General features: G+C 47.4%; 2 protein-coding genes across 3 annotated transcripts in view; both read left to right on the top strand.

The window, feature by feature from the left end:
* Positions 1-14,904: 14,904 nt before the first annotated feature.
* LOC109527110 (chromo domain-containing protein cec-1-like) lies at positions 14,905-15,318 on the top strand. Its single transcript, XM_019888828.1, has one exon. It carries the CDS (start codon positions 15,013-15,015, stop codon positions 15,316-15,318), a length of 306 nt encoding a protein of 101 aa, XP_019744387.1. The 5' UTR covers positions 14,905-15,012.
* Positions 15,319-16,848: 1,530 nt separating this feature from the next.
* gabrg1 (gamma-aminobutyric acid type A receptor subunit gamma1) overlaps positions 16,849-25,261 on the top strand; it is a 33,766-nt gene continuing 25,353 nt past the window's right edge. For both annotated transcript variants that reach the window (XM_019888817.1, XM_019888816.1), the window contains exon 1: positions 16,849-17,065. In XM_019888817.1, the coding sequence (XP_019744376.1) occupies positions 16,995-17,065 (71 nt within the window). In that variant the 5' untranslated portion in view covers positions 16,849-16,994. The remainder of the gene's footprint in view (positions 17,066-25,261) is intronic.

Raw genomic sequence — 25,261 nt, 5'->3', positions numbered from 1 at the left:
TTAGTGTTGGAGCTTGTTTAGTTAAACTTTATGCATCCATCCATCCATCCATCCATCCATCTTCTACCGCTTATCCGGGGTGGGGTCGCGGGGGCAGCAGCTTTAGCAGGGAAGCCCAGACTTCCCTCTCCCCAGCCACTTCCTCTAGCTCCTCCCGGCCCCGGGGCCACCTGTCAGTGGGACATGCCCGGAACCACTCACCTGGTAGGCGTTCAGGAGGCATCCTAATTAGATGCCCGAGCCACCTCATCTGGCTCCTCTCGATGTGGAGGAGAAGCGGCTCGACACTGAGCCCCTCCCGGGTGACCGAGCTTCTCACCTTATCTCTAAGGGAGAGTCCGGACACCCCGCGGAGAAAATTCATTTCGGCCCCATGTATGTTCTTTCGGTCATGACCCATAGCTCGTGACCATAGATAAGGGTTGGAACGTAAATCAACCAGTAAATTGAGACTTGGGGAAAGATCTCCTCCCTGACACGGAGAGGGCACTCCACCCTTTTTCTACTGAAGACCATTTTTTCAGATTTGGAGGTGCTGATTTTCATCCCAACCACTTCACACTCGGCTGTAAAACGCTCCAGTGAGAGTTGGAGAGCCCTGCTTGAGGCAGCCAACAGAACCACATCATCCGCAAAAAGCAGAGATGCAATACTGTGGCCACCAAAACGGACCCCCTCAGTGCTTTGGCTGCGCCTAGAAATTCTGTCCATAAAGGTTATGAACAGAATCGGCGACAAAGGGCAGCCTTGGCGGAGTCGACCCTCACTGGAAACGATTCCGACTTACTGCCGACAATGCGAACCAAACTCTGACATTGGCGGTATAGGGACCGAACAGCCCGTATCGGGGGGTTCGGTACCACATACTCCCGAAGGCCCCCCCGCCCCCCCCCCCACAGAACTCTCCGAGGGACACGGTCGAACGCCTTCTCCAAGTCCACAAAGCACATGGCTCGACTTCCCGATGGACCCTCCTCCTCTCCAGCACCCCTGAATATACCTTACCAGGGAGGCTGAGGAGTGTTATCGCCCTGTAGTCGGAACACACCCTTTTTAAAAAGAGGGCCCACCACCTCGGTCTGCCAATCCAGAGGCACTCTCCCCGGTGACTACGCGATGTTGCAGAGGTGTGTCAACCAGGATAGCCCCACAACATCCAGAGCTTTGAGTAACTCCGGGCGGATCTCATTCACCCCTGGGGCCTTGCCACCAAGGAGCTTTTTAACCACATCAGTTCCAAGTGTGCCCCTTGCACACTTTGATCACCTGCATGGACTTTGAGTCAGTTTCTACTTCTGCAATGTCAAAGACTGTGCTTCTCTCGTTCAGTGAATTTAAAGGGATTGAGAGGCGCCGCTTCCATTGGTTGTGAAGCTGGTCGGTTGTGTTCACGCCCACAACAGCGTAACCCAACTGTTTCGGAGATACGGTTCTACCAACATGTCAAAAGAAAGAAAAGTCGACCCATGACCACACTTTGTGCTAAACTTACACCAGTCACCAAAATAGAGCCCAATAGAAGAGAGTGGCTTCAGTTGAGCTAATGAGTATGTTGAATTACCACTTGCATTTGACTAAATGATTTGGCGAAAGATTCAGTTTCATGTAATCTCTGAAGATAAAGAGCCACATGCCAGAAATGGTTCGACATTTATGACACTTTGTGCTTGCCCTGACTGGAAGCCACATATATTTATCACTTCAAAAACATTTTCGTTCTGCCACCGACTGTTTTGTGCACCTTTCTCTACGCACAGCTGTCTGTTTTGGTGAACAATTGTGATGTTTGTCGCATTTTGTTGACGCATAGGTCGGATGATCACGATGTGAGCATCCACGCTGCACTTGCATTGATACATATCTGATTTATATGGCCATTTGAGGGGAGCTGTTTCAGATCTGAAAAAAAGAACAGAATTGTGCTGTTAACATTGACAACAAAAAAAATGACATCAGGGCAAAATAATCGGAATTGAACTCAACAATAAGCCCCTTTTCTGCTTGGCTCTCGACGAAGGCGGACGCTTTTTTGCTCTGCTCCTGTCCTCCCCCACCCTCCCCTTGCTCGCCACTCAGTCTACGTGCTGTCTGTGTCTAACTTTCCTAGCCTCCTATCGTATTTTCATTCTAAGAACAAACCATGGAATTGGTTGGCTGGTCTCGCGATGCAATCGACAAAATTTTTTCGACGAAAAGAGCAGGCAGTGGGGAGCCTTCTTGCCGAGCAGCTTTATTGGAAGTGAAGAAGCTGCTGGTCTAAGGATGGTCTAGCGTGAATGTCCAACACTCAGACTCAAGCGGTGACTGAGCTCAACCGCAATATGGATGCGGTTCTGGAGCGTCTCCGTACGATCGGCAACAACATGGAGAAGTTGGAATTCTCGCTTCGAAAAGTAAATGAGGATTTAGCTGATTGGCGCCAGTGAAGGAATACAGCCACGGACTCAAGGCCACCTGAAATTGTTGGCGGCCGTCCCAAAACAAAACAACGCTATCTGGACCCTTTCCCCTGAAAGTACGCATGGAAGCTAGTGCCCCCACCATCACCCCCTCCTTCTCGGCCATGGACTGATAAGCTGGGACTGTCTCCATGAGCAGACCTTGACGAAGCAGCAGCGGCCTGTCCTTATCATCAACGCCTTCATTGTTCCTGACTTTTCCCCGTGATGTGACCTGATCTGCTGTGCGCTGAATGTCCTGGCAGCACACCGGTCGGGCCGCGCCCCCCCCCCCATCCATCCATCCGCCCCCTCATTACATTATGTCTTGTGACTTGTTGTAACTTTCATATGCTTTTATGTGCATCGGGTATTTTTTTCTCCTAGACTTAAATTATCCTCAGAAGAGGATAGTTCGAGCATGTTTTTTTTCCCTCTCCTTCCCTAGTGTTTACTTTCTCACTAAGATCTCGGGGCGCTGTACACACGGCGAGGACCGACAGGCCCTTCGCACTGTACCCTGTGTCCGTTATTGTTTTTCATGTTTCTTGTGCAGAGCGTGCCTGTTAAATCCAATTACCCCATGGGGATGAATAAAGTTTCCTGAATCTGAATCCTGAATCTGAATCTGAATCTTGTTTAAGCACAAAATAAAGACGGTTTCAGCCCCCACTGAAGCCAATAATGTGAGAGGAAAAGCCTGTTTGTATCTTCCTGTGTCACGAACTTGATGGTGGAGGACACCAAAAAGCAGGCAGGAGGGAGGAGCAGGGTGAATTTGGCAAAATGTATTTATTACACATGAAGAAAACTAAATCCAAAACAAAGTCCTGAAAACAACAAGAATCCAAAGTAAAAAACAAAAACCCATGGCTGACACAAAGACCAAATGAAAGCACTGCAAACAAAAATCCATGGCAGAAACACTTACCGTATTTTCCATACTAAATAAGCACTGCAAACAAAAATCCATGGCAGAAACACTTCAATGAATGGCTATTTTGTAATTTTTTTTGTAATTTTTTTTCATACGTTAGACGCTTCGCATTAAAAGGCGCAATCTACACTGCCTCCACTAGATGGTGTTACGCTCCTTCCATTCAACTCGAGAGGCGTTAGTTCAACTTGAGAGGCGTTTATGACCGCCTCTGAAAAATGTAAATTAACTATTACTGTACTTAAATGAAACTACGAAAATTGAAAATAATGGATCAAAACAGAAAATCAAGTGAGGAAATCACAAAATAAATTCTATATCCCCCCTACAGAATTGATTTTGTGATTTCCTCGCATGATTTTCTTCGTGGTTTCATTGAAGTAAGAATAAATTTACGTTTTTCGGAGGCGGCGATGAACCCCTCTCGAGTGGAACGGAAGAAGGCATGGAGACGGACAAAGACGTACAGTATCTGTATTTGCTGAGACTGTGAAAACCATTAATAAAGTCTGCGTTTAAAAAAAATAATAAAACCACAAACATAGCTCTCCTTTTTTCAACAAATACAGGTGCGTCTTTGTCCATCTCCTTCCCTTCTTTTCTTCCAGTCAACTCGAGAGGCGTTCATGACCGCCTCCGAAAAACGCATTGGCATTTCCTTTATCGTAGCATTTCCTTTATCGTAGCTCGAGTACGACAGTACGATCAGATAAGATAAGATCAGAAAACCTTTCATAGTCTCACAATGGAGAAACTCCCACTTTACAGCAGCTAAGTTATGAGAGGAAGAAGTAGAAGAACATAATAAATAGGAGCTGCTGGAAAGGCAGCCACTCTCGCAGTGCCATCTTGAAGTCAAAATAACACAACAAGATGTCAGTCGTAGTTTTTTATTCCTTTGTTGTGTATTCACAAATGATGAAATCACGATATAAATTCTGTAGCGGGGGGGCTATAGAATTTATTTTGTGATATCCTCGCTTGCTTTTCAGTTTTGATGTATTGTTTTCAATTTTTGTAGTTTCATTGAAGTAATGGTTAGTTTACGTTTTTCGGAGGCGGTCTTGAATGCCTCTCGAGTCGAACGGAAGAAGGCACGGAGACAGACAAAGACAAACCTGTATTTGTTGAGACTGTTTTAAAAAATTAACACCACAGCTCTCCTTTATTCGGAGCTGCAACACAAACTTATTTAATAAAGCAGCGACACAGTTCACTGAACCAACAGCAAGTTATAACATTGGAAGCATGTCTCCAGGAAGGAGCCATCTTGGAGTCGACATATTACCGTAATGACCATACAAAAGACGTACCGGATTTTAAGGCGCTCGGTGACCTTTTAAGAAAATGGAAGACTTTTTGGTGCGCCCTATACTGCAGAAAATACGGTACAGAAACAGTGACAGAAACAATGACCCGACACTGAGTGGTCGGGTCATTGTTTCTGTCACTGTTCTGTCTCACGGGAGTCCTTTTACAAGTGTGCCGCTGTAGGAGGAGCCCCACAGAGCCTTTTTTTCGGACAAGCCCAATCAACCACCACCCGCCCCCACTCACTCTTTCGCTCGCTCGCGCTCACTTTTTTTCTCTCTCTCCCTGCCGTAAACACAACAGAAAAGTGTATGCCAGAGAGTGGCAGACGAACAATCAGAGAGTCAAAAGCGCGACGAGACACAAGGGAAGGTACTGGGCGGGGCTGCAAAGGTGTGCAGCCAATCAGCTCACGGGATAAATCCGTCGAGGTCGCTCCGGGAACCAATCATGTGGACAGTCATGTATAAAACCTCTGAGTCATTCGGCATTTCATTCTTAATACAGTACTTTGGGAAAAAAAACGAGATCTAGTGAAGCTGCAACAAATTAAGATAGAGCGAGGGATAACTGTATTAGTTTTAGGGATGGGCGAGTACAGATACCTGGTATCGGCATCGGGCCCTGATACCCGGATTTAGTACAAGGTATTGGTACCAGCAACGTATCATTTGCCCTCTTTGGACCATTTTATCATCAAGAGCGAAAGCCATACATGTCTAATGCCCATTAAGATGCAATTTCTGTAAGTGTATGAATAGAACTAGAAAAAGATCATTGATAATTGCTCGAATTTTGTGCAGTTTTAAGGGAAACTACTACACTGGGATATATAGATCTTTCTTTACATTTTTTTGTTCATTTTATGGATCAAAAGTACTAGTGGGATCAGTATTTGGTCTTTGTATCGGCGACTACTGAAGAGTTGAGAGTCGTACTGGTACTGTTTTGAACTAAAGTGGTATCGAACATGCCTATTTAGTTGTCCCCCAACACCCTCACAAAATGTAAAAATGTATGCATCAGTTTGTATATGTATGCGATACACTTTATCAGACATAAAAGGGTACTGGATACACACTTGTGCATTACCAGGCCTGGAGGGAAATCCTTCCATACACAGCAAAAATCCTGAGAAAATGCTGAGACTGGAGTTCTGCTGACTTGTGTGTGTCACTGAAGAGGCTGCAAACGTGCCATAGCACAGCACATCACCTCTCTTGCCACCATCAGCACCTTTGCCACTATTGGCATCAATCTGTCTGTCCATAGTAAAAAAACTCCTTATCATCTGACAAAATGGAGTCTCAAAGTAGAATCTGATGAATTTATTGATCTCTAAACACAATTGTAGATTGGCACGTGTACTATCCAAAACAAAAAAAAGACCTTTAGACAAAAACAAATCCTTTGCCACTTGGATACTTCTGGCCCTTATGAAGCGTGACTCTTTTGGTTGATGTTCACCTGCTGGTTTGTTTTGTTTTTTTCTTGAAACCTCACTGAAAAAAACGACTAGTAACATTTACTTGAAAAAATTCTCGCAAGTATTTGCACTCACTCTTAGTAAGTACATTTTACTGCTCATGTTTCAAGTATATCCTTCTCATCAGAATTAAGTAACAATTACATGAAACTAAAGATTGCATGTAGGAAATTTCATTTTAAGATGAGAAAAGAAAACCTTTATTGTCTCACAATGGAGAAATTTGCAATATACAGCAGCAAGGTTTGGAGGAAAGGAAGTAGAAAAAGTAGAAAACAAGTATTTGCATGCACAAAATTAAAAATAAGAACTGCACACAGTGCAGAATGCAATATAGAAATACAAAATATAAGATATAAGCATATGCAACTGCGTATGTGCTGCATAAGGTGGCTGTGCTATTTACAATGGGTGAATGGGGGAGAGTTGTCACAGAACTTTTGAAGGTGGCAGGTTGGAGTGATGTAGCCGAAGTCAGAGGTGAAGAGAGTGAACAGGAATGGAGCCAGGACAGTCCCCTGCGGCGCCCCGATGCTGCAGAGAAACCTGTCTGACTCACAGCTCTGTGCCCTCATGTACTGTTGCTGGTTTATGAGATAATCTTTAATCCATGATATGAGGTGGTGGTCCACTCCAGCGTGCTGCAGTTTAGGTTGGGCTGGATGGTGTTGAAGGCCCTGGAGAAATCAAAGAACATGACCCTCACAGTGCTCCCAGCCTTCTCCAGGTATAACAGCACTGAGTGGAGGAGGTAGATGATGGCGTCCTCCACACCAATGCCGGGCTGGTAGGCAAACTCTAGGGGTCCAGTGATGAGCTCAAAAGCGGTTGCAGGTAGGCGAGGAACAGTCTCTCCAGCGTCTTCATCAGGTGAGATCTCAGCGCCACCGGCCTGTAGCTGTTGAGCTCCTTGGGAATGGGGGTCTGGGGCACTGGGACCAGGAACGAAGTTTTCTACAGCTGTGGAACTCTGCCCAGCTTCAGGCTCAGGTTGAACATGTGCTGAACAATGTCACAAAGCTGGTAGGAGCAGGTCCTGAGGAGCCGGAAACTGATGTTGTCAGGACCTGCTGCCTTCCTCACCTTCATCTTCCTCAGTTGGTTCCTCACCTGCGCTGTCGTGACAGACAGGCAGGAACCAGGAGACAGACTGGGGGTTGGAGGTGGGGTGTTGGTTGAAAGGGCAGTTGTTTGGTGTTGGAAGCTGGTCGTGAGAAGAGGGGTTGAGGGGAGGTCCACAGTGAGGTGCGGTAGTGAGGGCACCTGCAGGGGGTGCTGGTTGGGAGGAGGGACAGATGTCTGGTCAACCCGGTTGAAAAACCGGGTGAGCACGTCTGCCCAGTCCTTGTCCCTCACAGTCTCTGTGTTTGGGCTTTTAAGATATCCTTTATTTGTCCCACACTGGGGAAATTTACAGTCCACAGCAGCAAGATAATGGGTAGAAAGAAGAAAGAAGAAAAGAAAAACAAACACCGTTCAATTAAGTGCAATATAAATACAGATATGGATAGGGTCGCAGTGCTATTTACAATTGTCTTCCACATCATTTTATTTTTTATTCAGTAGCCTGACAGCAGTCGGTAGGAACGAGCGGCGGTATCTCTCCTTCTTGCAGCGCGGGTGTAACAGTCCAGAGACTGCTGAAGGAGCTACCTAGTGCTGCCAGGGCGGGCTGGAGGGGGTGGGAGGGACTGTCCATCATAGCTTTTAGCTTAGTTAGCATCCTCCTGTTGCCCACCTCCTCCAGAGTGTCTAGGGAGCAGCCCAGGACAGAACTGGCCTTCCTGACCAGTCGCTCCAGTCTCTTTCTGTCCCGGGCCGTGATGCTGCCTGACCAGCAGACAATGCCATAATGGATGGCCGAGGCCACCACCGAGTTATAGAAAGTCTTAAGGAGTGACCCCTGAACCCCAAAAGACATCAGTTTCCTGAGTAGGAAGAGTCGGGTCTGTCCTTTCCTAATCAGGGTGTCCGTGTTTGTAGACCAGTCCAGTTTGTTGTTTAGAAGAACACCTAGGTTTTTGTAGGAGGCCATCCTCTCTATGTCCATACCCTGGATGTTCATCGGTGCTGGTGAGGACTGTTTCCTGCAGAAATCCACAACCAACTCCTTAGTTTTCCTAGGGTTGATCTGGAGGTGATTCTGCTGGCACCAGTCCACAAAGTCCTTCGTCAATCCCTTGTACTCCTGATCGTCCCCCTCTGTAATGAGGCCAACAATCGCAGAGTCATCTGAGAACTTCTGAAGGTGTCAGTTTGGAGTGGTGTGTCTGAAGTCCGAGGTGTATAGGATGAACAGGATTTGTGGCCTGAAATGGTTTTCAGGCCTCTTCAGACACCAGCGACATTATTGGCCTGAGGCTGGTCCTCCATTTTCACCCTTTAGGCCTTTTTCCCGTCTCTGCTTCTTCTCCTCAGCTGAATCTGCACAGCCTTCAGATCCTCTCTGTTTCTCGACAAGCCCAACAAAGCCCTCTTTTTCTCCTTCAGGAGGGCCTTTATGTCGGGAGTAATCCACGATTTGTTGTTGGAAAAACACCGCACAGTCCTGGTGGGTACGGTGTTCTCCCCACAAGTTATGTAGTCCGTGATGGTGTTGGTGAGTGAATCAATGTCCTCCCCATGAACCTCACTGAAGAGCTCCCACCTGGTTGAGTCGAAGCGGTCTCGCAGAGCCTCTACAGCCTCCGTGGACCATCTTCTGACCATGCGGGTCACAGCTGGCTGCCTGTGTCCAAGGGGTTTGTACACAGGCTGGAGATGCACCATATTGTGGTCCGCGCTTCCAAGAGGGGGGGGGGGGGTATACAAGCCTTCTTGGTGTTGACATAAAACAAGTCCAAAATTTGTATGTATCTGGTGGCACAGGTTTCATACTGGGTGAAGGTTGGGAGGGAGGAAGACAGAGATATGTGGTTGAAGTCCCCAGAGATAATCAGCAGGGCGCTGGAGCTCTGTGTTTGCACCCTGTTCACGACAGTCATCAGGGCATCACACGCTGCATCGCCATTAGCCGACGGGGGAACATACACCGTCACAGCTATAACGTGCGAAAATTCCCTCGGGAGGTAGTGCGGCCTGAGGCTAATGGCTAGCAGCTCAATGTCCCGGCTGCAGAGTTGCTCTCTGATAGTGATGTGCCCTTGATTACACCATCTGTGATTCACAAACACAGCCAGTCTCCCTGCTTTCTTCTTACCGCTCGCTGCCGTACTGTCCGATTGTATGAGTTGGAAGCCTTCCAACTTGGCGTGTGTGTCCGGGGTCACCGCTGTTAGCCATGACTCCGTGAATAGTAGCAGGCTAGCCTCGCGATAACTCTTACTCAATTCAATTATAAAGTTTCAAACTATAATTAAGTAAAATGTAACTATTCTAATTAGGTTACATACATTAAATAATTCAGTAAACCTTAAATACATGAAATGATTACCAATATTAAACAAATAAGTAATTGTAACTTAATTATACAGAACTCTTAACTTGATACAGCTAAGTATTTGTAACTAAATGTGTTTAAATAAATGTTCCACCAAATATTCACTTTTCCAATTCAATGCTTTATCCATGGCATACATAAATATGGAATTTATATCGAAATAAAACAAATCACAAACATGGAGGCTGATCATCTTGTAAATACAACATCATTGTCTTGAATGGAGACATCGACTGGATCCTCTCCCTCAGCCCCTTGGACCACCAGGATTTTGAGGGTATCCTCAACTGCATTACTGCAGTTGTCCTGCGACATGCAGTTAACAAGAAAAACAAATAGAACCGTTTTAATCATTTGAATTGGCTGACATCTTTCATCAAAAGCACACAATCATCGACTTGTGTCAAATAAGCATGTTTACCATGTTAAATTACACAATGCAACTGGTCAGTTCACAGACTATTCCAATTTAATTGCAATCATTTCCATATTCAACACTTGCAGGACCATGTCAGAGCATAGTTCAAGCCACCCAATCTTCATCTCGAGGCCAAATCTGTTAAAAACAAAAATGGTGGAAATCATGTTTTATACTCACCAAAACTGATTGGACACCAAGAAAACTGTAAAAGATGAGTGGACAGGTGTTATGTACAGTCAAACCTCGGTTTTCGGCCATAATCCATTCTAGAAGGCTGTTCAAAACCGAAATTGTTCGAAAACCGAAACCTCGCTCGTTTTAAAATAAAAATGTTTACTGAACACGTCTGCTCACAATGGAAAGCAACACGAAGAAGCGTCACTTCCTCGTCTACCCGAGGAAGCGTCACTTCCTCGTGTAAGGAAGGCAAGAGGAGTCAAATGGTGCATTCAAGTGCGCTCAGTTTGTTCGAGAACCGAAATTTGTTTGTCATCCGAGGCATAAAAAAAGTCGAAAACCGAATTGGTCAAGAACCGAGACGTTCGAAAACCAAGGTGTGACTGTCATATGAATACTGTTCTGAACTTACCAAAAGACTAACTGCAATACACTAACGAAACCTGAAAGCAAAAAACAGAAAATGTGTCATATTACACAAGATTCACTAATCATATTGGATTACAACTTAATTTAAGATAGGGCTCTGTTTTATCAACGCATTCCATTTTTACTTAACGACATCAAGATACCGTTAGGCTTCGTGAGAAATGAGCACAGGAACCACACACAGACACAATGAACCCAGGAGGATTTATTTGTCAGGAGAGGGAGAGGTCGAGGTGCAGGAATTGAATGGTAGTCAAAGTGACCAATTCAAGGAGTGCAGGATGCAGAAGTTAACGGCTTGGCAGAAGCGAGTGCGGCAGGAAAGATCACTGACGAATTGGCAACGGGTGGCTGTTCCGGATGGCTTTTATGCTGCAAGTGGCTGATGAGCTGAAGACTCGCAGCTGTGTAAGGGAGGCAGGTGCACCAATTAGCGAGGCGCCCAGCCCACACTGAAAGAGGGAACAAAACAAAATGCAGGGGCAACACCGTGGACAAACAATGCATTCTAACAGTAACCACACCTCAATGGGACCCTCCCGGCAACCCACCGGGCCTCCCCCGATGAAAGGCAGTGATCAAATCCGGGTCCAAAACAAAAGACCGGGGCACCCAGGAACGTGACTCAGGACCATACCCCTCCCAATCAACCAAATACTGCATGCCCCGACCCCGACGCCTCACGTCCACCAGGCAGCGGACTTCAAAGGCGAGATGATTATCAATGATCCGGGCGGGTGGAGGAGGCAAGGACAGAGGGGACAACGGGCTAGTGGAAACCGGTTTGACCTGGGAAATGTGGAACGTGGGGTGAATTTTCATATTATCAAGATAAAGTAAGCCTAACTGCTGAGGGATTGATTAGTTTTTCTATTACAAAGGGTCCAATGTAACGGGGGGCAAGTTTGCAGGATTCTGTGAGCAACGGAATGTTCCTCATGGCCAACCAAACCTCCTGGCCAGGCTGGTACAGAGGGGCTGGGAACCTGCGTCTATTAGCAGATGATTGGGCAGACCGTTGGGTGCTTTCCAGGGCCTGGCGGGTGTTTTGCCAAACCCTTTGACACTGGCCAATGTACTCTTGGACTGAGGGTATCTGTCTACTATCTGGGAGGTCAAAAGGGGGGGTTGATAGCCCAAAGAGGCCTCAAAGGGAGAGACAACAGTCGCTGAGCTGGTAAGGCTGTTGTAAGCATATTCCACCCATGCCAAATGTGATGCCCATGTAGAGGGGTCCTTTTCAGCCATGCAGCGGAGGGAGGTCTCCAGCACCTGATTAGCCCTCTCCGTCTGACCATTGGACTGAGGGTGGAGCAAAGATTATCTGGAGAGGACCCACACGCAGACACAATGAACTCAGAAGGATTTATTTGGGACAGGTCGAGGTGGCAGGAACTGAATGGAAGTCAAAGTGACAAATTCAATGAGTGCAGTGTGTAGGAGTTTAATGGCTTGGCAGAAGCGAGTGTGGCAGGAAAGATCACTGATGAACTGGCAATGGGTGGCTGTTCCGGCTAGCTTTTATGCTGCAAGTGGCTGATGAGCTGAATACTCGGACGTGTGTAAGGGAGGCAGGTGCACCAATTAGCAAGGCGCCCAGCCCACACTGAAAAAAGGAACAAAACAAAAGGGAGGGGTGACACCGTGGACTGTCATGTTCCGTATTTGGCAGCTGGTGGCAGGCGTTCATTCTGCTGCCTGCATACCTGCTGCCTATTTGTTAATAATTACACCTGCTATATCTAAGCACTCCGCTGCAGGTCTTATCAGATAGGCTGTGTTATCGAGGAGCTAGCCGAAAAGAAGCGTGTTCATGATCTCGATGGGCGCCTTCTGGCGGTAGTGACACAAATCACAGAACCACTGACGCTCAAGGTATCTGGGAATCACGTCGAACACAGACGGTTTTATTTGATGCATTCCCGAACTGTTCCGGTTATCCTCGGCTTACCCTGGCTCAAGACACACAACCCCATTATTTCATGGGAGCGTCCGGCAATAGAGATTTGGAGCCCATTTTGTTATGAGCATTGTTTGCGATCAGCCGTAGGGGGGCGCGAGCGGGTCGGTAACGATTCCCCTGAATGCGGGACTATATTAACAGCTCGCTCGCTGCAGGTCTTATCAGACCGTCGCGTTCACCGCTAGGTGCCGGATTCTTCTTCGTGGAGAAGAAGGACAAGTCGTTGCGGCCGTGTGTTGACTATCGTGGGCTCAATGACATTACCATCAAAAATAAGTACCCACTGCCGTTGTTAGACTCCGCCTTCGCTCCTTTACAATCGGCCACCATTTTTTCAAAATTAGACTTGCGTAGTGCGTACCATCTGGTTCGCGTGCGGGAAGGAGATGAATGGAAGACAGCTTTCAAAACTCCATTAGGCCACTTTGAGTATCTAGTCTTGCCTTTCGGGTTGACTAATGCTCCTGCTGTCTTCCAAAGTCTGGTCAACGACGAGAGAGGCATACTGAATGTATTTTGTTTTGTTTATCTTGATGATATTTTGATTTTCTCCCGGTCATTACAGGAGCACAAACAGCACGTCAGGCTCGTTTTACAGCGGTTATTAGAGAATAGGCTTTTCGTCAAGGCAGAAAAATGTGAGTTTCATGTACAAACCATCTCTTTCCTGGGGTTTATCATCGAGCAGGGTAAGCTGAGAGCCGACCCCATTAAAACTAAGGCGGTGGTGGATTGGCCAACACCTACTAGCCCTAAGGACCTACGTTTCTTGGGGTTTGCAAATTTTTATAGGAGATTTATTCGCAACTATAGCCAAAAGGCTCTTCCGTTAACCCGGTTGACGTCTATTAAGATCCCATTCAAATGGGACTCGGAGGCGGACTCAGCATTCGCAAACTTGAAAAGAGCATTCACGAACCCACCTGTGCTGCAACATCCTAATCCTGACCACCCTTTTATTGTAGAGGTGGACGCCTCGGATTCAGGAGTGGGGGCAGTTTTGTCCCAGCGTTCTCCGGTCGACCAGAAATTGCCCCCCTGCGCCTTTTTCTCTCGTCGACTCAGTGCCACCGAGTCGAACTACGACGTGGGAAACCGAGAACTGCTGGCTGTCGTTGCAGCCCTACAAGAATGGCGTCACTGGCTCGAGGGGACTAAGGATCCATTTACTGTCTACACAGACCATAAGAACCTGGAGTACATTCGCTCCGCAAAGAGACTGAATTCACGACAGGCCCGGTGGGCACTTCTGTTGACCCGGTTTAATTTCACCCTCACATATTGTCCCGGCTCCAAGAACACCAAGCCTGGCTCCAAGAACCCCAACCCTGACGCCCTCTCCCGTCTCCACGATCCCGCGGAAAGGGACCGGACCCCAAAGGCCATTCTTCCAGACCATTGCATGCTGGGGGCGTTAAGGTGGGAGATCGAGCGGAGGATTCAGGAGGCTCAAGGTGAGGTCCAAGTCCCGGCTGATTGTCCCGCAGGGAAGCTGTTTGTGCCCCCACCGCTGCGTTCGGAGGTGTTGCAGTGGGGGCACAGATCCAAGGTAGCCTGCCATCCCGGGGTGAGCCGGACTCTACATCTCATCTCCCAGCGGTTCTGGTGGCCGGAGCTACGGAAGGATGTCGTGGAATACGTTAACGCCTGCTCCGCCTGCGCCTGCGGCAAGGCCTCACATCGTCCTCTGGCCGGTTTGCTCCAGCCATTACCCATTCCTCCTCGACCCTGGTCCCACAGCTCCCTGGACTTTGTCACGGCTCTTCCTCCATCCCGTGGGCGGTCCGTCATTCTCACCATTGTAGACCGTTTCTCTAAATCAGCCCACTTCATTCCGCTGTCCAAGTTGCCGTCGGCGTTGGAGACTGCCAACCTCCTCGTCAAGCATGTTTTCCGTCTCCATGGCATTCCTCTGGACATTGCATCTGACCGGGGTCCCCAGTTCGTATCCAGGGTGTGGAAGCGGTTCTGCCGGTCCCTGGGGGCCACGGCGAGTTTGACGTCGGGATACCACCCGCAGTCTAATGGGCAGGCGGAGCGCGCTAACCAGGATCTGGGTGCGGTCCTTCGTTGTGTGTGTCTCCACCGTCCCTCGTCCTGGGCTGACCACTTACCTTGGGTGGAATATGCACACAACACCCTCGTCTCTTCTGCCACTGGGCGGTCCCCCTTCATGACGGCCTACGGGTATCAACCGCCGCTGTTCCCGTCCCAGGAGGGGCAGATCGAGGTTCCATCAGTGCAGTGCCACCTCAAGCGGGCCCACCACGTGTGGAGGGAGACCGTGGCTAGCTACAAGGGACCTGCGCTTGGCCGGCACATCTGCCAAGTTGGGGCCGCGTTTCACCGGACTGTTTGTGGTGGACTCCATCATCAGCCCCGTCGCAGTCAAGCTCCGGTTGCCAGCCACCATGAAGGTTCACCCCGTGTTCCACGTCTCCCTGATCAAGCCGGTGGCGACCAGTCTCTTGGCTCCTTCTCCCACTCCGCCTCCTCCTCCGCGGATCGTCAATGGTGACCCTGTGTACACTGTGCGGACCATCCTGGACTCTCGGCGCAGGGGTAAGGGGTTCCAGTATCTGGTCGACTGGGAGGGCTATGGGCCGGAGGATCGGCAATGGGTCCCCCGCTCCTGGATCTTGGATCCGTCCCTACTGCGGGATTTCCACGCTTCTCACCCGTCTAAACCGGGTAGGCCGCCGGGAGGCGTCCGTTGAGGGGGGTACTGTTATGTTCCGTATTTGGCAGCAGGTGGCAGGCGTTCATTCTGCTGCCTGCATACCTGCTGCCTATTTGTTAATGATTACACCTGCTATATCTAAGCACTCCGGCTTCCGACTCATTGCCGGAGTATTGCATGCCGCGCCACTGTTATTGCCCATGCTCGTAAACCTTATTCGTATTTAATTGTTGTTTGCTACACTTTCGTCATCCCATTGGGATTATTTAAGAACGCATACTTGACCTAGAATCAGAATCAGAATCGCCTTTATTGTCATTGTATAGTTAATTGTCTTATCTTTCCCCTTGCCGTTTTTTGCAAGCGCTTTGTTTTTTCGCGTTACATTATTTCCTGGTTCTCGTTTAGATCAGCGTTTTCTGTTTTCCATTAGACGGAGTTTTCGTTTTTAATAAATATTATTTTAGAGACGAAGGCCTTGTCAGAGTCTGCTACTTCGGGGATCCACTTATTCTCGTTCGCTCTGTTGCGTACGAAGCAGTTCTTTTTTCCTGCCTTGTACGCAACGTGACATGGATGACACTTACCTGAATAAAGTGTGTTTCTCTCCAACAAGTCGTCCGACTGTAAGGACTGGCTGGATGCTCCTGTTCCTTTGATTGGCTGAAGTGACTGACGCATGCTGCTTTCGCGTGTTGATCAATGAGCATGCACAGACAATCTAGATTCCATTTTAGTCAAATATACTTAAGAGTTTTTTGTTTTATTCGTCATGTCTATTAATTGTGTATATATTATGAGTGAATGTTGAGTGAAGTAAATGTTACTCTTGATGTTTTGAAGATTTACACAATTATTTTAAGTTGCCTAATAAAACCTGTAGATGTTATTTAGTAGATATAATTTATGAGACCAAAAACTTGGATTTTACAGTGTACTTTCACTGGCTGAATAGATGATCTTTAAAATGAACAGTACTTCTTGGCTTTGGACCAAGAGGAACAAGCTTTAAATCCCACTGCAGATGGAAACAAATTTGGGAATTGCAACTTGTTAGATATTTGTCAATATTGATGAGTACCTTTCGTGAATGCATCAAACCTCCCCAAATGCATCTCCCTTCACCACACAATTGTTGAAATACAAATTGCCATATTGGTAAACTGCTCAAAAAGTATAACTAAATGAAGTCAGGCTTGTTTTGTTAACAGCTTAGCTAGATGTATATTAATCATGACTTATACTAATTTGAGTACCGGTAGCTTGCTTAAAGTGACGAATCTAATTTATGGACTAAATGACTGACATGGAAAATATGAACACAGGCTACATGTTGCATTTGAACGAAAACATTTTCCCCCTTGTATAAAACAAAACAATTGGTGATATTAACAGGCATTGTTTAAATGGCTCAATGTTAGATGAGAGCCCAGCAGCAACGAGCACAGAAAATGGAGGACAGAAGCTGGAGCAGCCCCCGGCAACATCTTTACTCACTCCTTGCTCATTCCTCCCTCCCTCCTCCTCCTCTTCCTCAACCTCCTCCTCCGCCTCCCCCTCCTCCTCCAGCTCCTCCTCCATACGGATCATGGTCGTACCTTGCTCATCACGCTAACGCAATATTTAACCCGAATCTATTGAATTTAGAAGAGACCTCCCGACAAACAGCTCCAATTTCCCTCTTGTTTTCCTTGGAAACGAATCGGGTCGTAAATGAAGCTTTTGTTTGCAAGGGCCGTGCATGCAATGAGCCTGTGTGCTCTCTTTGCTGTGCTTGGATTCTGGTAAGTGTGCACTGACACAATGACAAAGTCTGAGTGCCTCTATCATGTGAACAGTAAGAGGGTGGGGGTCCAAGGTTGAAAAATGCATCGTGCTGCATCTTGCTGTCTGCAGTTGCGTTGCAGGCTTACGAATGGAAGAAAATGCGAAATTAAGTCCATGAATGGGATTCATTTGGTCGTTAAAGTGAACATTTTTTTTCCCTCGATATTCGTGTACCATTAGTGTTCGGCGAGAGCGCATGTAGACTGTCATGTGGTTGGAGTCTTCATGATTACTAGACCCGTTGCCTGGAAAACAACTTCTCAGCAGCATATATGGTGATGGCTTGAGTGCAGATAAAGGCAGGCCTACAATACCGCATAATGACAATGCAAAATAGCGGCTTTTGAACTTCAAACCTCAACAAACAGTTGACATATATGTGTAGCTTGGCTAAGCTTTTTTTCAACATTTTCTTTTATTCGTGCTAAATTCACACAATTTGTTGAGAAGGCAACAGCTTTAACCGCATATGTAACAAAAACTGTAAGAATTCATCAAAACATGGCCAGTGGTTGTTCTGAGGGTTACACAATGATCTTCTTGTCATGTGTAATTCTCATAGTTTATCACACGTATTCTCCCAAATGGTATTTCAGTCACAGTGATTTACAATATATGTAACGTTTAAATAAAGTTCTCCACCTAAGTCTTAGTAGCTTCTTGTTTTATCAATGTCCATACACGAAATAGAGATTAGGCCTCCATAGTGTACAGTAATAATAATTTTTTTTAAAGTGGAATTCTGTTTTGAATGTTGTTTTCCATAGTCCATGTGAGAGGCCTCTACAAATCATTTTAGGATTTTGAAAATGTAAAACCCTGCGAATAATATTTATCCAATTATTCACAATTCTGTGAAATTGACTCACCTCAAAAGGGTAATTATAACATCAAACAATACTGTACACCAGTGGTCCCCAACCCCCGGGTTGCGGACCGGTACCGGTCCTTGGTTCATTTGGCACCGGGCCGCACAGGAAGAAAAAATAACTTGCATTACTTCCGTTTTATTTATTTGGCAATTTGAATGTCCCTTTCACTCTAAGCATACAGCTTTATGTCATCCATGTAGAGGAGGTGACTGATCAAAGCTCCATTTCTGAGGCGGTATCCAGACCCAGTCTTGGCGATTACTTGGCTTAGGGGGTTCAGTCCTATGCAGAACAGCAGTGGGGAGAGTGCATCACCTTGGTATGTGCCACATTTGATGGACATTTGGGTAAGTGGCTTGCCATTGGCTTCAAGTGTGGTTTTCCACATCTTCATCGAGTTCGCAACAAAGGCTCTTAGGGTCCTGTTCACCTTATACAACTCCAAGTATTCAGTGATCCATGTATGTGGCATCGAGTCGTAGACTTTCTTGTAATCAATCCAGGCTGTGCACAGGTTGGTATGTCGGGACCTGCAGTCTTGTGCGACTGTTCTGTCAACCAGGAGCTGATGTTTGGCTCCCCTGTTATCTCTAGCAATGCCGTTCTGTGCTTCGCTCATGTACTGATCCATGCGTCCACTTATCTTAGCCGCAATGATGCCTGACATGAGCTTCCATGTTGTGGAGAGACAGGTTATTGGCTGATAGTTGGATGGGATTGCACCCTTTGAGGGATCCTTCATGATCAAGATCGTTTGCCCTTCGGTTAGCCATCCTGGGTGAGTCCCATCCCTCAGCAACAGGTTCATTTGTGTTGCTCGGTGCTCATGGAGTGCTGTGAGTTTCTTTAGCCAGTAGGTGTGGACCATGTCCGGGCCTGGTGCTGTCCAATTTTTCATATCTGAGACTCTTTCCTGTATGCCTGCCACTGTTATGGCAACTGGGTTCTGTTCAGGGAGGTTGCTGTGCTCCTCTCCCAGAATTACCAGCCATTGTGCACTGCTTTTATGTGCGACCTCCTTCTTCCATATGCCTTTATATACACTTTCACAGGTTGTGTTGAGAACAGCTTGTTTAGCGGGCTGGCCTCATTCTCTTTCGTGTACCTCTTTAGGTGACTGTACAAGGCTTGGAGCCTTTGTTTGGCAGTTTTGAGTGCTTCAGGTATGGTCATCTGGATGTACCTCTCAGGTATCGGCCTTTTCATCACACCTCTCTGGGCCTCCGCCAATTCACTCACATCTTTCCGAGCCGCCTTGATCTTAGCCAACAACCGTCTTTTCCATGGTGAGTAACGTATCTCATGGCTCCCATGGTTGCTCTTATAGTCAAGCATCTCTAGGATCACTGATGCTGAAGCATATATCAGCTCATTGGTTTCTGTGATCGTAACGGTAGGGATCGCCCTCAGTGCTGCATTCACAGTTTCCATGGGACTTTCAGGTGGTACTTCACATAGCCGTTGTAATTGGTTTCTAGGTTGCCCAGCCTTCCTTTTTTGCCATGATCTTAGCTCTCAGGGCAGTTGCTGCCTCGCTCAGCATTCCATTCTTTGGGGCTGGCCTCCCAATCTCATCATCTGCATTCCTTGGGGCTTGCCTCCCAATCTCTGGTATGACCTCCTCCTCTGATCTGGCAGCCTGGGGCCCTTCACCATGGTGTAATCCCTGTTCAACGGTGCACGGTGTTTTAGTTCTCCTGCTTACACTCTAAACCACTAGAATGCGCAACCGGCTAATTAACCTGTAGGAAAACAATAAACATTAACTACAACCGTAAAATAAACCCCACCTATAAGTAATCCCCCTAGACAAACAAACCGAAATATTACAGTGATGTCACCAGCGGGCCGTGGCTAGGACATTGCGTCCTCCAGCGAAACCCTAGTGGAGTGGTGTACTCACCCCCCTCCACAGGTTACCGTCTGTTTGCAGTGGCCACTTACACCTTGTGGGGGGGAAGCAGGAATTGTGGAGCCAAACCGACTCGAGAGTGCGAGAAGGAAAAAAGTAGTCCCATGCTGTCCTCACCGAGTACAGCATTATTTCCTCCCATGATGTCCTCAGTGACAGGGAATTGCGATCCGACGTATTCAGCTCAGTCCTCAATCGTTGGATCGAATGATCAAGAAAGAGTTTTTTTTTTTTTTTTTTTTTTTAAATGGGTCTGACGTGACCAGTCGTCACAGTCTACTTGGTGCGTGGAAAACCAGTCAACAACACGAAGTCGTAACGGGGAGAGAGCACACCTCCACCTGCACGAGCGGCGGGTGGCTAACAAACATTTCCTCTCTCCTACCACGCCCACTTGTCCGCTCCTCTACCAGTCGTGGCCAATTATCACCACCTGTGCTATTAACCGTGCCGGACTGGCGGAACTACCTAATAGGCGCACACAAACAAATCAGGGGCTACATCCTCCCCCCTCTAAAAGTCCAGATGCCCTCATCGGACTACATCAAAGTCACGAAAAGACTATCTTTACCTAAAATGGTTCAATGACTTAATCCCTTAACCCCATTCGTAGCAAGAGCCATCGAAACTAGAGGAGGCACTGTGGGGCAGGATCTCGGCGTATGGTGATCCTCAACCCACGGTGGAACATCACAATAGGCTTGTCAGTAGAGTGCCCAGGCTTGTCATAATTTAAACGGACGACAGGCTTGATCTCTCGGCGGGGCCTACGTTCATAGACTGGCTCTGCATCACTCTCTGACTGACTAGCAGGGGGGAGCTCACCCTCTTACAGACCTGTGTCCACCACAGGGTCTTTGGGCAGCTACAGAAAATCCTCTGGTTCTGGGTCCCTTACCACATCAGAAGGGCTTTGAGCAAGTCCTGGCTCGGATGGACAAGCTTGTGAAGGTAGGCTCTGGTCTTCGGCTTGATATGGTGGGTTTTGACTGAAATGATCAGCGATGAGGTCTAGAGTTTTGGAAATGGATTCCCTTTGGGCAGTGGACTGATACCAGTCTTCATCTTCTGCTAGGTCTAACATCTCTTCTTCCTTGTCCAGTTCAGTCACCTTTGTTTTGTTTTGTTTTGTTTTGAGAGGACCTAGGTGATGGCCTCTGCGGTGTGTCTCTCTTGTCAGGGCCTGTTGGGAACCGAACTAGGTGACCAATAGGCAGCAAGTGGTCTCTGTGGAGAGTCTTGACAATGACTCAGCCCGTTTCTGGCTTTACTCTGTACACTGGAAGATTGGACAGCTTTTCGAGCACCACATAAGGGTTTGACAACCACTTGTCACCCAGCTTGTTCTTTCCAGGCACCCCTGTTGCTCTGATGAGAACACGATCCCCTGGCTCAAACACTTTCTCACTCTTGTGTCATAATGTCTTGTTTCGCTGATGCGTTTTGTCTGCCACTTCTTGTGCCAACTCGTATGGTTGCTGCAATTCTGCTTTGAGGTTTTCAACGTACTGCAGGTAGGTTTGGCTGTCTTAACCGTCAGGAGACGTCCCAAAACAGAGGTCAACAGGCAACCGAGCCTGGCGGCCAAACATCAAGTAATATGGCGAGTAACCGGTCGCATCGTTACGTGTACAGTTGTAGGCGTGGACAAGCAAACTGATATGTTGACTCCATTTCTGCTTTTCACAGGGGTTGAGTGTGCCCAGCGTGGACAACAACGTGGGGTTGAAACGCTCTGGCTGTGGATCACAGCCAGAGCGTGATAGGGAGTCGTTCTTGATTTCTTTATGCCCAACACTTGCAAAAGTTCCTTGATTAGATGGCTTTCGAAAGCCCTCCCCTGGTCCGAGTGGATTCAAGCTGGTAAGCCGTAGTGCACAAAGAACTTTTCAACAAGGACCCTGGCTACTGGGAACAAGGGAAGGGGGCCGGTACTTGTGATTTGGTTCAGCGGTGCAGCACGGTGTGGCTGGATTTTGCGGGTTATACATCGGCCACAACTTTTGACGTACTCTGTGATGTCACGGACCATCTTAGGCCAATAGAACCTATCTTTTATCAGTTCAACAGTGCGTTTGACCCCGAGATGTCCAGACTCATCGTGTAAAGCCTTCAGTACTTGGGAGGACAAGCAAACAAACTGTGTGGCCACCCGGGCTCTGTTTTTCTGTGCAATAGATCGTCTCTGATAAAGAGCTTTGGGCTTTCTCTTTGAAGGAGCACTAGATCTGGATTACTGTTAGATAGCTGGGGCCAGGAAGCAACTGTTACGGCTTTCTTTGCAATGGAAATCACAGGGTCAAGGTGTTGAGCTTTGCTTGAGTCATTCTTGCTTCGTCTTTCAAGAGCTGTTGACTGCAGATGAGTAAAACATGCAATCACATCAGGAACTGCACTTGGACAGGATCCTAGTTGATCAATAAATCAGCTTGAAGACTCTGGAGGCTGAGAGGCACAGACAGGATGACAAAGAGCTTTGACACCAGAGAGTGAGATGGTTTTCCATCCTTCATCTTTAACAGCATTTCCGGACAACCAATCGGCGTCCACGTTCTCCCTGCCCGGCTTGTACTGAATGTTAAAGTCATAGGTGGTAAGAGCCGCTAGCCATCTGTGGCCTGTAGTGTTCAATTTGGCGGTGGATAGGATGTAAGTGAGGGGATTATTGTCAGTTCTCACAGTGAACCGAACCCCATAGAGGTAATCGTGTAACTTGTCGACTATCGCCCACTTTAAAGCCAGAAAATTCAAGCTGGTGATCAGGGTAGTTCTTCTCGGACTGGCTCAACTTACGACTGGCGAAAGCTACAGGGCGCAAGTCATTACAATACTCTTGGTTCAGGACTGCCCCTAGTCCGTCCAAGCTGGCGTCAACTTGTAGAACATATGGCTTGGTAGGGTCAGCAAATGCCAGGACCGGCGCATGACTGAGACAGTGGACTATTTGGTCGAAGGCCTCTGTGCACTCAGGAGTCCAGCGGTCCCCAAACTGCTCGGAAGGGCGAATGTAGGTGACTTTGGGATTTTCTCAGGATTTCCTTTTCTTTTGTGTTGGTGGGTAGCCCTTTGTGAGATCTGTAAAGGGGCGCACAATGGCTGAGTAGTTGGCGATGAACTTTCTATAGTAGCCACAGAAGCCCAGGAAGGACTGGAGTGACTAAAGGTTGGTAAGAGCCTTCCATTGTGCTACAGCTCTTGTCTTGTCCGGGTCAGTGGCAATACCCTCCGCAGAAACAATGTGCCCAACGTACTTTACTTGAGGCAAGCAAAACTGGCATTTGTCAATGGAGAGCTTTAACTCTTGCTCAGCCAGTCGGTCGAGAACTTTTAGAAGACGCTCTTCATGTTCTTCTAGTGTTCGGCCAAAAACAATGAGGTCATCTAGATATACAAGGCACTGGAGTAAGTTCATGTCTACCACAGCCTTCTCCATCAGCCTCTGGAATGTAGCTGGGGCCCCAGTAATGCCTTGGGGCATGCGCTCCAACTGGTAGAATCCCAAGGGACAGATAAAAGCTGTTTTCTATTTACAGTGAAACTCCTCTACAACGAAACCTACATGGGCGAAAATACCCCCTAGTGTGAAAAAAATCTTCATGCATTAACACCATTCCCACTTTCCTGCCCCCCATACAACGAATACCCCCCCCTGTTGCGTTATACGAAATCTTTTTCTCTGCTCTTGCCTCGCGACGAGATTCACTACAACGAAGTCTAATCCAACAGCGACCTCTACTGCTTCGTTCGGAAATGGCAACAGCAACCACCACACTGGTTTACACATGCGCAGTACTGTAGTCCAGGAATTACAACAAATTGTTAGTTTCAGACGCAGCAAGAACGTTGCATTGCTAAAATGGCTACAAAACAGACCTTTGGATGTCAAGCAGCGAAGACAAGAAGAGCTCTGACGCTGGAAGAGAGGGTAAAAGTGATCAAAATGAAAGATGGAGGAAGCAAAATAAAAGACATTATCCAAGAAAGTGATGTAAGTGAAAGTGAATGCTGATTGTAAATTTCGCAATTTCTTTCCCTTTTTTTCTTTCTACACTGACAATATGAAGTGTCAAATAAGTGTCTGCTCATACTAATGCACTATTGGACTAAAAATAAAGAGTACACTTATGTTTGTGTGTGCGTGTACACATACGTTTGTGTGTGTGTGTGTGTGTGTGTGTGTGTGTGTGTGTGTGTGTGTGTGTGTGTGTTTGTGTATGTTTACATATGAGCTCAAATTTGCTACAGTGAAAAACCCCCTGTTGTGAAAAATTTCTTGCTGCAAACATGATTTCGTTGTCGAGGAGTTTCACTGTATCTTCCTCTGACATGGCAATTTGGTAATAGCCACTACGGAGTTCAAGCACAGAGAACCAGCGGCTTCCTGAAAGGCAGGCCAATGCATCATCAATTCTAGGAAGCGTGTATTGGTCTGGAATGGTTCTGGCATTTAGGGTGCGATAATCAATGCACATTCTTACTTTGCCGGGTTTTTTTCTTGCGATGACAATGGGTGATGCAAAGGGCGAGCATGATTCTTTAATTATGCGAGCTGCCAGCAGCTCCTGCAGGTGTCGTTGAACATCATCAATCTCTGCAGGGGCCAGTCGCCTCACTCTCTCTCTCAATGGTTTGTCGTTTCTTAATCTGATTCGATGTTCCACTCCAGCTGCAAGCCCAACATCCCATTCTGACAGTGAGAATACTTCTGGACGTCTTATTCTCCAGTGCTCAGGAATGGGAGAGTCGCCAAAACTGAAAAGGGTTGGATCAAGGCGTGAACTGGGTACTTGGCTGGGCTGAACCTGGGTGATGATGTCAGCTTTGTGGACGTGGGCAAGAACAGTGCCTTTAGGGATGGCCTTTGACTGAAGAGACTCATCATTTTTCAAAAAGAGTGAAAACCTGTTCCTGTCCATATCAGTGGAGAGGAGAACACGGGGGCATCAGAACACCATTGGGGAGTGTCCCTGTAGTAGGAGTCTCAATCATGAGAGGTACAATGGAATCTGTGTTGTACCTCATCAATCTCAAGTTGTGATAGCAATTGCCTTGGAGCAGAGTGTGTTCCAAGATCATCGGACTTCCCACTCGCCCTCTGATTGCAGAGTGTGTTCCAAGATCATCTGACTTCCCACTCGCCCTCTGATTGCAGTGTGTGAGCAGCAGATTCGTGGTCTGGCTGCTCAGATCACGAAGGACCCCTCGCATGCTCTCTTCCCTGCATTCGAATGGCTGCCTTCCGGCCGCAGGCTGCGGTTCCCAGCTTGCAGGACAGTGAGGAGGAGATCCACCTTCGTCCCCCAGGCTGTTCTCCTCTTAAACTCTTAAAATCTTATTCCAAGATCCCTGACCCCCCCCCCCCCCACCAA

The sequence above is a fragment of the Hippocampus comes genome, unplaced genomic scaffold (genome assembly GCF_001891065.2).
Source record: "Hippocampus comes isolate QL1 unplaced genomic scaffold, H_comes_QL1_v1.1 scaffold254, whole genome shotgun sequence".
Classification (NCBI taxonomy): domain Eukaryota; kingdom Metazoa; phylum Chordata; class Actinopteri; order Syngnathiformes; family Syngnathidae; genus Hippocampus; species Hippocampus comes.
The sequence above is the reverse complement of the archived record's forward strand: the minus strand, read 5'-3'. Positions and strand labels throughout refer to the sequence as shown.